Source organism: Lissotriton vulgaris, chromosome 11, assembly GCF_964263255.1.
Source record: "Lissotriton vulgaris chromosome 11, aLisVul1.2, whole genome shotgun sequence".
NCBI lineage: Eukaryota > Metazoa > Chordata > Amphibia > Caudata > Salamandridae > Lissotriton > Lissotriton vulgaris.
In genome coordinates, this window is record NC_141699.1 from 276,432,645 (window position 1) to 276,448,866 (window position 16,222).

Genomic DNA, 16,222 nt, shown 5'->3' on the forward strand with positions numbered 1-16,222 from the left:
CTCTGGGCAATAGCTTGCTTAATCTCCACAACGGCCCCAACAATGCTAGGATGCCTGGCTTCACCTTGGGGGTGCCCAGGAGTGGACATTTCACAGGGAAAAGCCAGGAAGGGTTCCACAGCGGTATGCGTTACGCCAGGACACCCCAGTTGGGGTATTAGTGCGCTTTACAAGTACAAATTACAATTTATCCCATCTCAAACTCAGTTGACTCTAGTGCTTTAAATAATCTTTTCTTAATCAGATTCTCTTTTAGATGTAATTGGGCAACATCCATAAACTCATAAGCCTTACAACGATTGGACTGTTCTTCCCACTTCAAGAACAGCAGGTGATTTTAGAACCATCAACTTCCTAAACATTGGGTGAAGACAATGTCATCGGCTGGTAGGTACTCTAAAATATTTATGTACAGTGGAAACATAACTTTTGAGCACAAGGCTTAAAGATCTGGCATGGCTGTAAGTGCTAAAGCCACTATGTTACTTTGTTCTTGCAGCACCATAATGCAATTTTTTTGACAGTGTTTTAGTTTACAAGTCCAGTGCTGGGAAGGTTTGAATCTTTTCTCAGCAATCGCACCAAGGCTGTGGCTCTCCCACCATTTAGCTCCGATGAATATTCCATCACCTACAATGTAACACAATGCTCAACGCTTTCTGAATATTATTCAGTTTCTATGTTCAGCTGTTTGGTTTCAAGGTACACTTTAATGCCGATGAAATTCAGTCTGTATTTCTCAGGTGGTGTGGGTCTTCTGAAAGAGTTCCCCCCAAGCCATCTAGGCTTGGGTGGTATCCAACTATTTTCAACTGTGGCAATTAAGCATTGGTGTGGAGGCTGTAAAAGTTGCAGAAGATTAAAATATGACTGGCATGTGGGCTTCAAAAGTTTCACTATTTGTCAGCAGCTCTGCATGCACTTTGCTGGTTGCAAGCTAAGCAGCGCATCCGGTTTCAGGTGCTGTGCTATGTTCTAGTGAGCCTACTTGAGACCTGGCCCAATATTTCTTTCTGATATGATAATGTCTCATAAATCTGTTCAACCAAATAAATCTGATGGCTTATATTTGCTGATAGTACCATGTTTCAAAAGGGAACGCTATGAGGCACAGCATATCAGTTCCTTGGTCCACACCTTTGGAAATCTTTGGAGACCCTTCCCAGATCTCGGATGACTCCAGGTTCTGGAAGGATTTGAAAACAAATTGTATGTGTTTCGGTTCTTTCTCGTCTCCCACTGCCACTTACTTACCCTTCCTCCTCTTGATTTCTCTATTCTTAGCACTACAATACTCTTCTAGTGCCAATCGGGGATTCATATATGGAATAAAATACCCCCTGCTGTACATTGCAAAGATATTGGAAGTCACAGAGGAGTTCTGTGACGTATAGAGGAACAAGGCAGAAGACCAAATTCCTTTACAAGGTCATGGACCTCCAAGGTGACTTCCCAATCCTTATAATGTCTGGTAGATGGCAACGTATTCCTAATAATACATGGTCACCCTAACGCTCTTCCCACATACCATTTAAATCTTTGGCTGCCGGCTCTGACAGTAGGCATTGTGCTGCCAAAACGTAACCGTAATAATGTTTGAGCGGCTACGTCATTTCTTTACTACGGGCGACTAGAAATGTCAGAAGTCGTAATAAGGAAATTAGACTTGGGCTTTATACAGGTATGCAGGCTCCCATTTATTATAAATGAATACATACATTAAATTGTCATGTGCTGTGCCAGTTTTTTCATTACAAGTATGGCTCATCAGATCCCTGTCTGCTACGTGGTAAAAAGACATGCTAGCTGATCTCCGGAAATCTCCCTTTGATAAAGTATAGGGAAAGTAAAAATGTTTATTAAACATGAAAACCAAATTGTAAACTTATGTGTATGTTAAATATTGGGATTTTTAAATATTTATTTTAAAATGTAGAACACAATAAAAATGTTACAGCATTAATAATTTTATTCCAATTTAAAATTAAATTATTTTAAATATATATTTGATTAAAATTATTTTTCTGAAGTTTAAATAAAAGAAATTCCCACCTGAAGTTTACCTTTATGATTAGCCCTCACCCCCTGGGTTTACTCGACGGCCACCTTGTGAGGGACATTGTAAACTGGATGCACAATGAGCTTCCTTTAGCCTAATAGCTGGCTGAAGCACGATCTGAAGAATATAGGGTGTAAACAAATTCAATTGCCTTGTATTCACTGTAAAGCAGTACGGTGAAGGTCACGAGGCGTACATTCCATTAGTGTTACTGGAGCTAAACAGCTAAAATAACTCGACACCGATTAATGCTAGTGTTGGCCTGTAACAATAGGAGGTAAAAGATGCAGTATGTATTTTTAACCAAGGACTATTGATTTGGGCTACAATATCAGACTTAGGAAATACTCCAACATTCCCATAGCTGGTTGCCCTTGTGCGGAGCAGGATACTCTGGCGCAAGGTTGGGCGAGTTTGTCAAAAAAGATGGTAGACCTGAAGAAGGAATCGGAAACAGACTTAAGTTAAACACCTGACATGTAGATTTGTTCAGTTGTTGTACCCTATAACTAAATAGAGAAACCAGCAGTGAAGTGAAAACCATCTAATTGCTTATCTCCCCATGTCACTTGAGAAAGAAGGTAAAAATGTACTGCACTGTCTCCCAGAAGAGGCCTAGTGTAAAACAGTCCCTAATTACAGCTCATCACACACGACAGCCTTCTTGCTTAAAAGCTTCAATACTGGCGGTATATTGAACTTGAGCCAGGAGCAGCCTTCCACAAACTCAGAAGACTTTATTGAGAATTTTTCCACATATCATGGGCTACCTGAAAACTGAATTTCTAGACCTATGGCAGAAGAATTTTGAGGCTCTCAATTTCAACAAATACAGACCAGGCACAGCTGGCCCTTTTCATTTTAGCTCTGAAATCAACATAATGATGGCATAGCCCAGCAGGGTTTACGAAAGAGATTGTACCGCAGAGGCTACTGTTGATGTTTACAGGTGAGTACAGTAGTAAATATCTGCTTGTGTTGAAACTGGACTTATTCTTTTTCATCAGTTGCTAAGAGAGATACAGATGGCTATAGATTCTCGATGGGTATGGTCAATGTGCACGTTGTAACTTCTATAGTAAATTTTAAGACAAACTCCTCCTCCTGGTATGGCTTACCAACAAGCTGTTGATCAAACTGCTCGATCCATAAAGAGTGATATTGGGCATGTTCACGACATTTTCGTCATTATGGAGAAGGTGCCTGGCAGATCGACATACTTTTATCCTTGGCTGAGTCGTAAACTGGATATGTAGCCACTTAAACCAAATTTGATTATGGGAACGAGAAAGTAATATCTGCAGAGTGAAGGAAACACACCTATTGAAGGAACAGTTTCTCTCACTGTTATGGGGGATTCTGCCCTTGAGGAGAAGGGCCAGAAATGCCACTTGGACACCCAGAATCAAGTTCCTTTTACTAACAATTCCATCAAGCAGCATCTCAGAGCTGGAGCCCAAAATGGCATATTTCACCCCAGGAAACGATAGGTTATGATGACCAATAACAAGGGGGTTCTGTGGTGAAACAAGAGAGCCACTTGGCCAGATGTGGCACCACGATTTCAGTAAAGGGCTGGAAGCAGTGTTTGGTATATAATTATTCAGTTCTCTTGGGTCTAGCCCCACCTTCTTCTGAAGAAGAGTCATAATTCCTTTGTTAAAGAAATCTAGAAGTTCGCGCGATGAGTGAGGTATAGATGAATCAGACAGCAATGCCGTAAGGGCAGGGACCATAGATTGAAACGGGCAGTTTCAGTAGAGCATAACTGACTCACATGGGACATTAGAGAATGTTCTCTAATATTTTTGACAAAATATTCTGGTTGGGAAGATGAGGCCACCAGAACTGTGAGTTTAGATGAACCAACTTTCTCAAAAATACTCCTGAGCTGGTTGAAATAGAACGAGGGAAAGTTATCTCAAAACAATTGTGTACTATTGATCAGAGAGGCACAGACATTAGGGGACAAAAAAGAACAGACTAAAAACAATAAATCACAATTCAGGTTCTTATACATGGGGAGGAGGGTAGAGATAAATGGCATTTTAGCTGCATGCAAGAAAAAGAGTGGGCTCTATGAGAGTAGTCCTTTCTTCATTTAATTTGAGCTTGTATAGGCTCCAGGCATACCTTTCTTAACACAGGGGTGTATGGCAGACAATGAATATGAGGAATGGCTGTCCATGGGAGCATATTGCTCAGCAGGATGAGTAAGTGTGTCATTTAGCTGAGAGAGGAGCTCTGGGGAATCTCGTGGATGGCAAACTGATCGAAACAGTATTATCCTTGAGGCTGGAAGAAGAAAGGCAAGTAGCTGTTTCATACTCCGCTTAACCTGTATCCTAATTCAATGGCAGCAGATGAGATAGTGATCTAAGCATCCTGGGGGGATGGAGGCAAGATGGCAGGGCAACCACCAGGTCGAGAGAGTCTCTTACAATGTGGGTAGGAGTTGTTACCCGTCAAATGTACCCAAAGGATACCAGGTCTCGCATAAGCACAAGCTTATTGGAATGTATTAAGTCTTCCACAAGGAAATTAAAGTCATTTAAAAATAGAATGCTTGATGTTACTTCACGTGCCACACTCATTAAAGACATTCCAACCCAGAAGCCAGAGTGTGACAGGTGGATTAGGTCAAAGTTCCTGTATGTGCTATCAAGAGCTTGCAGATCCGTGTTTCAGGAAGAATACAGTATTTATGTTTGTGGCTATGATGATATTTAAAATTGATCTAAAGATGATGGCAACACCGCACTTCCCAGATCTGTCACTCCACAGTATTTTGAAAATTTGGAAGGATGGTAATCTCAAGATCTGGGTTGGAGGTATAAAATAGCTAACTTTCTATAACAAACATAATAGCAAAAGTTCCTATCCGAGAAGAGTTGAGAACACCTCCCCAGTGAAGCTTGAGTAATGAATGTGACTTTCGAAGCCGCTCTTCAAAGAGTACCCTGGCCCTAATGGGACGGTCTCCTTCCTAAACAACAATGGGAGTATGATTGATACCCAGTGCCTCCATCCTTGGGCATAAGTCAACACAACTAAATCAAGATGTTGGCAAGCTTTGTCAACTGAGATTTTTTTGCTTTAACAGACACCTTTTCCAAATTTGCCAGCAAGGGGTTGATGTTTCTTTGAAGTCCATCTGCCAGTCGGATCTAATGAATGTGCATTTATTGGTTCAACAGCTGACAAGGGGACGCAGGTGTTTTTCTCCTGTGGGTGTTAAAGAATATGATACATGGACAAAGCACTCTTATTTAATTTACTTTGTTTTATCCTAAGTGCATCAAGATATCTCAGCTCTACCTCTTCTGGTCACTATTAGGGATCAAATATTCTATGGAAAACGATTTAATTGCGGTCTATGAGCTAAGTACATTTACTAGAATAAGTTAAATCATATTTTTGTGCAGTGCTACATTCTACGAGTGTCCTCTGAACACCCCACAAGAGAAGAAAACCACAGAGACAGATGGGCAATAAGTGATGAGCACATTTAATTCTGAAAGTGCCAGGAAAATGTGATGATTAATGTCACAGTCCAAGAGGTAAATTCCTCAGTGCTCTGGTACAGAAAGTCCTTTTCACCTTTAGTTGGTTTTCTAAACGTCGGCACACACATCACCGTGGCATAATCCAGAGAGTCACATAAGGTTTTATAGTCTAGAGCAGAGGTCTTCAAACTGTGGGCCGCGACCCCCAGGGGGGGCGTGGAGTCCTTGGAAGGGGGTCGCAGATTCTGTCAGAGTGCAGTTCCTGGCTTGGGGCTAAACGAGGGTGCTCGGTGGAGGCCTAATTCACACCGAGGTGTGAAAACATCAAAGCCTCATTAACAAATAAAAGGTCTTTTAAAGACCTGTCAAGTACTCGGGTGTGGTGGTGTGGCTGTGTGTGTGTGTCCCTGAAGTCGTTTCGCGCTGGGGGAGGAGGGGAAGTGGGGGGAGGGGGGGCTGGGGGAGCAGGCTGTAGTGAAGCCCTTTGAGGTCAATGGATATTACGCGCCTGGAGCCGTGGGTCCCGTGACAGGTCCCCTGCCCCCAGCAGGGAGGTACAGAGATGCCCTCCCATGATCGGGAAAGAAGGAAGAAGACGCAGAGAGATACTGCCCCCCCCCTCCATGAGAAAGGCACAGAAAAGGTGGGTGGATGAATGATGGGTGGATGGATGGATGGATGGATGTAAGGATGAAGGATGGATGGATGTGTGAAAAGGTGGGTGGATGAATGATGAATGGATGGAAGGATGAAAGGGTGGATGGACGGATGAAAGTTTGAATGGATGAAAGGGTGGATGGATGAAAGGGTAGATGGATGAAGGATGTATGGATGGATAAAAGGTTGCATGGATGAATGATGCATGGATGGATGTGTGAAAAGGTGGGGGGATGAATGATGGGTGGATGGATGAAAGGGTGGATGGATGGATGAAAGGGTGGATGGATGAAAGGGTGGATGGATGATGGATTGATGTATGGATGGGAGGATGAACGGGGGATGGATGTATGGATGGATAAAAGGTTGCATGGATGAATGATGGATGGATGTGTGAAAAGGAGGGTGGATGAATGATGGGTGGATGAATGGAAGGGTGGATGGGTAAAGGATGGATGTATGGATGGATGGAAGGATGAAAGGGTGGATGGATGAAGGATGGATGTATGGATGTAAGTATGAAAGGGTGGATGGGTGAAGGATAGATGTATGGATGTAAGGATGAAAGGGTGGATGGATGGATGAAAGGGTGAATGGATGGAAGGATGAAAGGGTGGACGGATGAAGGATGTATGGATGTATGGATGGATTAAAGGTTGCATGGATGAATGATGCATGGATGGATGTGTGCAAAGGAGGGGGGATGAATGATGGGTGGATGGATGGATGAAAGGGTGGGTGGATGGATGTATGGATGAAAGGGTGGATGGATGAAGGATGGATGTATGGATGGGAGGATGAAAGGGTGGATGGATGTATGGATGGATAAAAGGTTGCATGGATGAATGATGGATGGATGTGTGAAAAAGTGGGTGGATGAATGATGGATGGATGGAAGGGTGGATGGGTAAAGGATGGATGGATGGATGGAAAGATGAAAGGGTGGATGGATGAAGGATGGATGGATGGATGGAAGGTTGAAAGGATGGATGGATGTGTGAAAGTGTGGGTGGATGAATGATGGATGGATGTGATGAGGTCTAACAGACGCATTTATGGTTGTCAAAAGATGATGATGATGAGGAGGAGTACCAGTTTCTAGAAACTTTTGTCGGAAGGGGGTCCTTACTCCTAAAAAGGTTTTACAAGGGGGTCTCGGCATCAAAAAGTTTGAAGCCCTCTGGTCTAGAGTTAGAGGGTCTTCCAGTTCTTGGTGCATAACTTATTTCACCCAAAGAAGCCTCTGGAGGACTGCAGATGCTGAAGATATGCGCATGGCCTTAACGCCCATCAGCCTCCTTGCTGCCACAATTTGATTATATGGGAAGAGAGGCAGTTGTTTGAAAGAAAGAACCAGAACCAGAACTGTAAACAAGAGGACAGTGAAGGAACCACTGGGTTATTTATAATCTGCGTCCACGCTTAAGAGTATTTTCCACATCCGTATTATAGATAAACAAGAAAAGTCAGATGATATCTGGCAGAGGGCTCCATGGAGCTATAACATCTTATGTGAATGTGGACCCACCGCTCATTGCCTTGCTATTTCCTTAAGTTTACTCAGTAGAATTTAGTGACTGAATGTGTTAAATGATGCTGATATGCCAATGTCTTCTGTCATTCATGAATTGGCTATTAAAATATAAAAAGAGATTCAATTCTGGAACTTGAACACAAGCCCAATTAAAATGTGGTCAAATGATGTGGCTACCAGAGTATGGGTGAGAAAATGAATATGTAATGAACTTGTGACCGACTTAGCTGTCTCCGGTACAAGTCTTTCTTCGCTTGACCGAACCAGCACACCAGAACATCAGCATATGGCTCAAGAAGTGATGCCTATAGCTCCCTAAGGAAAGCAAGACCACAGAATCAATAACATCTTATAGTATAGAATGCAGATGATGTCCAACATCTTGTCAATTGACCAGCTACCACGTAAGAATACCAAGTTGTTCTGAACAAGTGCAGAGAGTGAGAAACGGAATGGATGCAGCACAGTTCTCATTTAGCACTGAAAAGACCACTTAAGGCAAAGCTCTTGGCAGTAAAGACAAGGCCAATCTTTGATCGCCTGTGTATATAAACTGGGCCAAGCACCAACCATAATCCACCAAGTCAGGAACCTTGGGGTTCGTTTTGACAGAGATTGTTGGATGGAGCTAAGAGTTTCAGCTGGGTTAAATCAGGCAAGTTTGATTTGTGGTCTTTAAGTAGTCTCTTTCCCTGTCTGCCAATAGTCGCTTTGGTGCTGTCACACACTGATTTTGCAAACAAAGTCTATACCAGTCTTAAACTTTCGAAAAACACAGCTACATCAGTTTCCAATATTACAGACCTCTGCGGCAAGACTTTTATTAAACATAAGAGCCAAAATCATATTTGATCTACACTCCGGCAGTGCATTGGCATTTGGCAACCAGTTGGAAGGTGAGCACACTTAAAAATACTCAACGTAGTATTTCGGGAGTTCTGGCTGTGTGGTCCTGTATTTACTAGCAAAAATACTACCCACAGTTGGCCAGTCTGGAGCCTGGAATCCTCCTCAGATCTGTTAATGAAAATTCCTGAGACCCTCATGTCAGAACAGGTGGCAGATCCTTCCCAGAGATGGCCCTCGCCGCCGGAATGTGAAGCATCTCATATAATATAGGAGTTTAGAACTCGTCTGGAGGTTTGTTTACTCTAACTAACAGTGATGTACTTGCTATAAATACCTAACATCTGATGTATTTTACACATCATGTTAAGTACTGTGATACTTCATGACTGCACCTGCGGAAATACCTGTAAAAGCAATGATATTTTAGACACTTTATTTTAAAATTGTGCTTTAAGATGCACCAAGTAGACCCATTTTAAAAGATGTTCTCTGCCTGCACTAGTCTAGCCCTGCCCATGGTACTTAATTCATCAAAAGCATAAGTTCCAGGCACCAAGGTATTTCACAAGAGGCCATTGCAGCTTGCACACCATACCAGTGCTTCCAAGTGCCAGTACCACAGTTACCGTCAAACCACCACACTCCTGTGTGATAATTGGATTATTCCATGTCACCAAGGCTGTAAAAATGGCCTGGACGCAGTATTGTTTTTTTCAATTAATACTGAATTTTAAAATGCTCAATTAATATGCTTATCTCAAAAATATATAGACTTCACTACCATGCGGTGGCCTGTCAGAAATAAATGTCAGTAGAGATAAATACTGCTGAGCACCAGCAAACACCAGCCCAAATTAAGCACTGCCTGTCCCTGAGTGAAGTTTTGGCGTCCAAAGCCTTCGTTGTACCTGCTGTGTGTGCTTAAGAACAACTTGTTTTTAACCATTAATTGTTGCTTTTAATTCTTTTTTTGTGTGTGTTTATTATATGTGCACCATTGAACCAATAAGAGGGTGCTTACACTGTTTTTTAATATTGTATATTGTGGCACAATAACTGATGCGTAACATTGTATATTTTTAATAAATTGCTTTGTATTTTTACTAAAATTGTTTTCATATTTTTGTATACAATTTATCAAAGTGGGCCTATTTGGTAGGATTTCTTGAGCTATGGTGTCACATAGTGGATATTATCATCCCCTTTATTGAACTCCAACAGGGACTGTTCTGATTTCTGTCTTTGTGCTTAAGAACAGCTTGCACTGGTGATGCTTGAGTTCTTCCAGTTCTGTGTGTGCGAGAGGAGGTTGCACCCCTGATGTCTTTACCATAGTACTTCATGCACCACTACTACCTCTTGTTCTTTATATGATAAAAGTGCATTGACGCTGCCTCCTGAACACAATATCAGACTTATCAGTATAGCTCTCACCCAGTCAGCAGCGCAAATGGAGGAACCAGAGTCCATGTTTTTCCTTCGGTGGCAGTGACACATTCACCACTTCCGGGTGGACGTAAGAGAACCTTTACTGAGGGGTCTGTGGAGTCCCCTGGGTCGGAGCACTCCTGACAGGGTCCCATATTGCCACAAATTCAGCACAACAGCCCGAAGGGGAAGAGCAATTTGTCCCATGTGACATTTATAGCAATCCTACAGCACAATGCAGGCCCACCCCATTCAAAGGATGGTGGCCCTCTTTACAAGGGGGCACACTGTTCCACTACATGTACAGTAGCCCAGCTTCAAGGTGCAGGTGGTGCCCGCGTATTGTGCAGGAGTGATGCTGTGAAGCGATGGTTCTGTCATTTCTAGGTATGCCAGCCTTGTGAAGCAGTGCTATAACTATACCTCTCAAGGTTAGCATCCCTACTGAGATCAGCAGGTAACTTAGAATTAATTCCAGTGCACTATACATTGTCAGGCGCGTAGGGTGGAGTTTAGACCTCATGGTTAAGCTGTGTCATCCTCCCTCACTCTTCCAACACGAGAATGTACACGCTTCAGATACACCATCTCGCAATACTTGGCTGAACACAACTTCAATCGAACCCCCATCAGATCTGCTGGCTTGGTTAATGTTTCATAAGGGGCGGTCCTGCACACCAAAGCACTTCATCCCCGTGTTTGCAAAAAAAAGCAAATCTTGCCTGCTGGAGGAAGCAGGATGACCGTAGGTACATTGTGAGTAATGCGAACAGATCATTATAACCATCAGCTGACGGCAGCTGCCTTCTGAGTATCATAAAGAGCTGTTTGTCAAACACAGGAAGAGGGGGCTTTGGAGGAGAGGAGGGGCACGGAGGGGTGGGGGCATGGCTTGTGTTCTTAGGGGAAGTGAATTTCTGTTTTATCCGGCGTGTTAGGCCCAAAGGAGAGTCTGTTTTACCCAGAGCGCGTTAGGCCCAAAGGCCGGCTCTAATCATGCACATGAACCTTTTTGAGCAGTGGCATCTAAACTTTGTTAGGGTCTGTCACACACAAACACGCGCGCACACGTGTATGTGTACATAACCTTTGTGAGGGTACACTATATATACACACACAAATAAACATTAGTGGAAAACCTAAAATAAACCTCTCTGCTCACTGCGTTGGCGCGCCTGGTGGTTCCCGCACAGTAGATGTGAGCGGGCCACCACTGCATCCTTACTCTTTCCCAGTCGCTCCCCCATCTGCTGTGTTTCCGGACGTATTTCACGAGTGTGTTTATGTTTTTGCTTTGGAATTCTGCGAGCTGAGGCAGCGCCGCGAGCCCCGGAGCACGGAAGGCGCGGTGGCCGAACAGGTGAGGGCTCAGCCCGGCATGCGGGTGGGGCAGGCGCGCCCCTGGCTCAGCGGGGCTGGCAGCACCTGCGCAGGGCAGCGGGCCCGGCGCCGCCTTGTCTCTCCGAGCCTTTCAGAAGTGATGCGCGCTTCCTATGGGGCGTCTCAGTTTCCCCGCACTGTGACCGAAGCTGCCAGGCACCATCCATAATAAATGACCACCTGACCCCTGGCACGGATATAGCTCCGGACGGATGGAGACTTTGAACCTCGGTGCCCGCTAGACGCTAGTCGAAAACTTACATACTTGATGCTGTTCCTGGCACACATTTTTTACTGACCTTAAGGGCGCAATAGGAATGCCTTTTGTTGCTTTGGTCGCAGAGATTTAAGAGACAGTATTTCAGGGCTATAAGTGGGATGAAAACTGGGAGGGCGTCTCTCAAAGGGGCGTGGCCGATGTAATTAAGGGCGTGACTTAAAAGTACCTAAACTGAAAATCTATGCTTAGCTTAGTGTCTTGTCCGACTGGTCTTTTGCTACTTCTGTCATTACATCCAGATATATAATACAAGTAACATTACACTTACAAGACAGTACTATTATAACATGAATAAACAACAACCAAGTCTTCGTAGTATAGCATATGGAAAATACTTCAGTTCTGAAATGGTGAGACTGTGAAAGAACTATAACGAGCCTCTTTTAAGTTTCATTAAAGGCAGTGAAGGGTGGTAATTCTGCAGAGTTAATATTTATTTTGTTCATCCTGAGGGTGAGAACAAAGATGGAGAGCCCGATAGGGGCCTGTTTCAGCACCTGCTTTTTAGAACTGCTGGTGCTGAGCACCGGCAGGACCCGGCCCACTTACAGCCCTGGTGCTTCAAGTGTTAACCTAGGGTGGCATTGACTTTGGTGGGTTTGCTAGATGTGGGCACCCTGGGGGGACACGTTGATTGCAGCCCTGGTGCTCACAAAACACAGCAATAGGTGATGCAAGAACACAGAAGAATCTCAGACCCATGCACACATCCAATAAAAGAAGGGTGGAGTCACAGCTCAGACAGTCAGAGGAGGGGAACAACTTGTCCCAACAGTGCCTTCGTTCTCATGAAGCGTATCTCCTCAAGGGGCACCCCTTCCAAGTATCTTGTCTTAACAAAGCCCACTGTGACTGTTCTTGCATCAAAAAGCTTTGCCTCAAGGGATCGTTGCCAAAAGGTGTCTAACCTCAAATAATCTCTGTTCAAGGGTCTTCATCTCAAGATGTCTCGCTTCGAGATGCCTTGCCTCAATAGAACCCACTCATAAAAACTTTTTTTCTTGCTTCAGCAATTCTACTTCTAGGCGCCTAATATTCAAAGGGCTTCTCACTGCAGAAGGATTTTAGTTCCTTTCTGTTTTAGCCACATACTTATCCTCACACCCTACGGTTCCTGTGTGCTTCCAGCCTCCAGTACAGCAGGTTTCAAGACAAAGGTTTTCACCTCAGATTTGAGACTGAGTATTGTTCACATACTCTCCCAATTTGTGACATCCTTTGTGAACGATTATTACTTTTGTTGATCTTCTCTACAGTGTTTGCTTACTGTGCCTTCGTTTCATTATGCCACACTAGGAGGAAAGATGGCCGCCTTATCAAGAGCTGCACCCACCGTCAGGATCTCTTCCCCTGGAAGGTTTAAGCTGCCCTTCACTTCTAGTAGTTTAGAAATGTATGCACATATCACTCATCTATTGACTTTTCCTTTAATGCTGCTGTTCTACTGTGCACCAATTAAAAACCTTTCAGTGTTTTTGTGAAGAATTCTAATCCTCCCAACATTGGTAGATGCGTTTTACTAGACCATAAAATGCAGAATATAATTAACGAAATGCGGCCTAACACCAAGAGCTGAAAATGTGCCTAACAAGAATCTGCTGAGGACACAACCACCTGGAGAAAACAAAATCAATACCTTTACCCCCTCAATGCCACTCTCCAGTTCACACAGTGCACCCTTGGGTAACACTGGACAAGTTCTTCACTGTACAGTCGGAATGAGGAGAGCTGCCTTTTGTTATCTATAGATCGAACCATACATTTTAGCAGAAATGGATTCCAAACTAAAGTCCAAATTTAAACTCCAACGGAATTCTTAAGGCTTGAGCAAAATGGTGGGCCTTATAATTGTACCCCGAAACGTTCAGTCTCCTCAAGGTGATTTCACGTATGTCCTACAGACTGAGTTCACAAGCAGGTCCTCAATCATCAGCTGATTCAAAAAGCCTGTTCAAAGAAGAGTTATTTTGTGGTCAATCAGTTATTCATCTCTGTAACTGAGGGAGGTGGTAGACTCGTAGGCCGAAGTTCACAAGCAATGCCGTACTCTGGTACCAGCGTATGAGGGCTCTTCTATGTGCAAGCAGCCTTAGACAATTCATTTTGCAGAAGACACTAGCTTACTCAGGACATTTCAGACATTATTCCTCACCATTAGCTGTAACAGACATTGATGTTGAAGTGAGGTCCCCTATGTAACTGTTCGCTTCCACTTACCATGAAGCCACCAACAGGGCCCAACACATCGAGTGGACATATTCTCTCCACGGTGAAAAAGACCTTACCTGGAACCTTACATAAGAATATTTCTGTTCCCACAGTAAGAGGATGGGGCAGGGGATGTGGGATATGGAAGAAAGACCCAGCTCTTACCCGGACGAAAATGAGAGTGTTGGTGTCCCCAACTTTGTACTTCCCCTCCGAGACCTTGATCATTGGAAACTGGGAAGGACAGGAGCAGCGGCCCAGAATCTCACGCACCTGCAAGAAGAAGAGGCAAAGCAGTGTAAGTGTTGGCAAATGTTGGGAAACGCTTTCACGGCTCTCATTTATGGGTGCACAAGAAGACAAGATGATGCTGAAATGGTATCTGATCCTAAGAGGGCAGTTGAGGCTTCCATGCGATTAGAGTATTGCTGATGATCGCCCACGGGCATTCAGTAGAGCTAAGGAGACTCATTCAATGTGCAAACAGAGGCTCACAAGATTCTTCTAAGGATGTAGGTCTGTACTGGGAATACCTGATGTCTATAAGAGACCTTTTATTCTCCTCTATACAAGTAGTTTCATGTCGCCAAATAAACCAATGATCACATTGCTGATGACTTCCAATATTACTTCATCAATGTTCCTTCTTACCACATCACGAACTGATCTGCTGCTTAATCGTTGTAACAACTAAAAAGATTTCAACAAAAGATGTCCCGCACCTCATGAAGAGGAAACAAAGAATAAACAATTTGCCACTTCCACAAGTAATGAAGATTGCCTGCTGAAGAGCCACCACTAGTAATCCATTGCCTCGCCAAGAAGTGCTGGACATCTGTTGTAGGAATGGAAGTCCTAGTGTGGCTTGTGAATGCTGTGCCACCTCGCCCCATTTGCCCTTCTGGCCAGCCTTAGGTTTTGTTCCTCAAATGACTGAATTGTCTGTAGGTACATCCATCATTTTGAGTTGCGTTCAAAAGACGAGCTTAGGCTACACTTAATATTGGGTGCCCTCAAAATGTTTTCCGACCAATACTCAAAAGTGCCTATTGCTCGCCCATGCCAGCCTAAAGGGTGAATGGTGGCTGGTGACAGCAGACATGCCTCTACAGGTGTACCCAGGGAGGGAAGAGGACCATTTTATCTCTCCCGTGTAAAATTCCACTAGCCCTCATAACTGGAGACTTTGCCTTCCCTATAGTGTGCCTTATCTGTAGTGCATGAGCATGCATGTTTAACATGTAAAGGGACATAGACTGCCTGCAGGATGACCAGGGTTCATTGAGGACTCTGCAGGTGCACTATACAAAATGGTGTTTCCCTAGCAGGTTGTCTATATCCCTTGCAGCTGCAACCAGTGTGTCATTTGCTTGCTGTTCCCTGCCTCGATGCTGCAGCTTCCAAGTTCCCTGGGGAAGAGTTGCTATCTGTGCCATGCTAAACCAGTTTTCCCTCCACCACACTGAACCCCCATCAGCACCTGTGAAGAAGTACATTCCAGATATAAGTTGGATAAAAGGTTTCTTTATTCATTTCAAAGAAGGAAAGGATCTCATCCACAGGAGGCACAGGCAGGCAGCAGCAGCAACTGACAGAGTCCTGGCCACCCTTAGAATCATCACAAGACAACATCATAACATTCTATAAGTAACATTCTATAATCAGAAACTACTACACATACATAACACATAGAAAGTACATAGAAGGATACCACACACCTTCCCCTGAAACACACAAAAAAAAAAACTATTTCAAAATATAATCATTGAGAATTGCAGGAACACGGGTCAAACGTGAACTTCTTCTGACAGGAACATCGGACTTGACATGATCTTCCCTGTCAGTCACAGTACTATTAGGTAAGGTCTTGCCAGAAGAACCTGAACATGAAGAAATACGATTCAAATTCCAAATCCTTCCATCATTTAGTTTAACAGCATTATGGAAGAGTTTTGTAACATAATAGTCCTCGTCGCCAATGTGAAGAAGTACATTCCAGATATAAGTTGGATAAAAGGTTTCTTTATTCATTTCAAAGAAGGAAAGGATCTCATCCACAGGAGGCACAGGCAGGCAGCAGCAGCAACTGACAGAGTCCTGGCCACCCTTAGAATCATCACAAGACTACATCATAACATTCTATAAGTAACATTCTATAATCAGAAACTACTACACATACATAGCACATAGAAAGTACATAGAAGGATACCACAGGACCCATTTGCTTCTTAGTGCCGTCTGTACTAGCAACCAAGGAAACATGACTACGGTAAGATGGCTTCAATTTACATTTGGCACCCAGAACAGTATTGGACTTGAGC

General features: G+C 43.7%; 1 protein-coding gene across 2 annotated transcripts in view; it reads right to left on the reverse strand.

Moving 5' to 3' along the window:
* GAS2L1 (growth arrest specific 2 like 1) overlaps positions 1 to 16,222 on the reverse strand; it is a 223,503-nt gene that overhangs the window by 92,635 nt on the left and 114,646 nt on the right. For both annotated transcript variants that reach the window (XM_086943240.1, XM_086943239.1), the window contains exon 5: positions 14,067 to 14,174. In XM_086943240.1, coding sequence (XP_086799366.1) covers positions 14,067 to 14,174 — 108 coding nt within the window. The remainder of the gene's footprint in view (positions 1 to 14,066; positions 14,175 to 16,222) is intronic.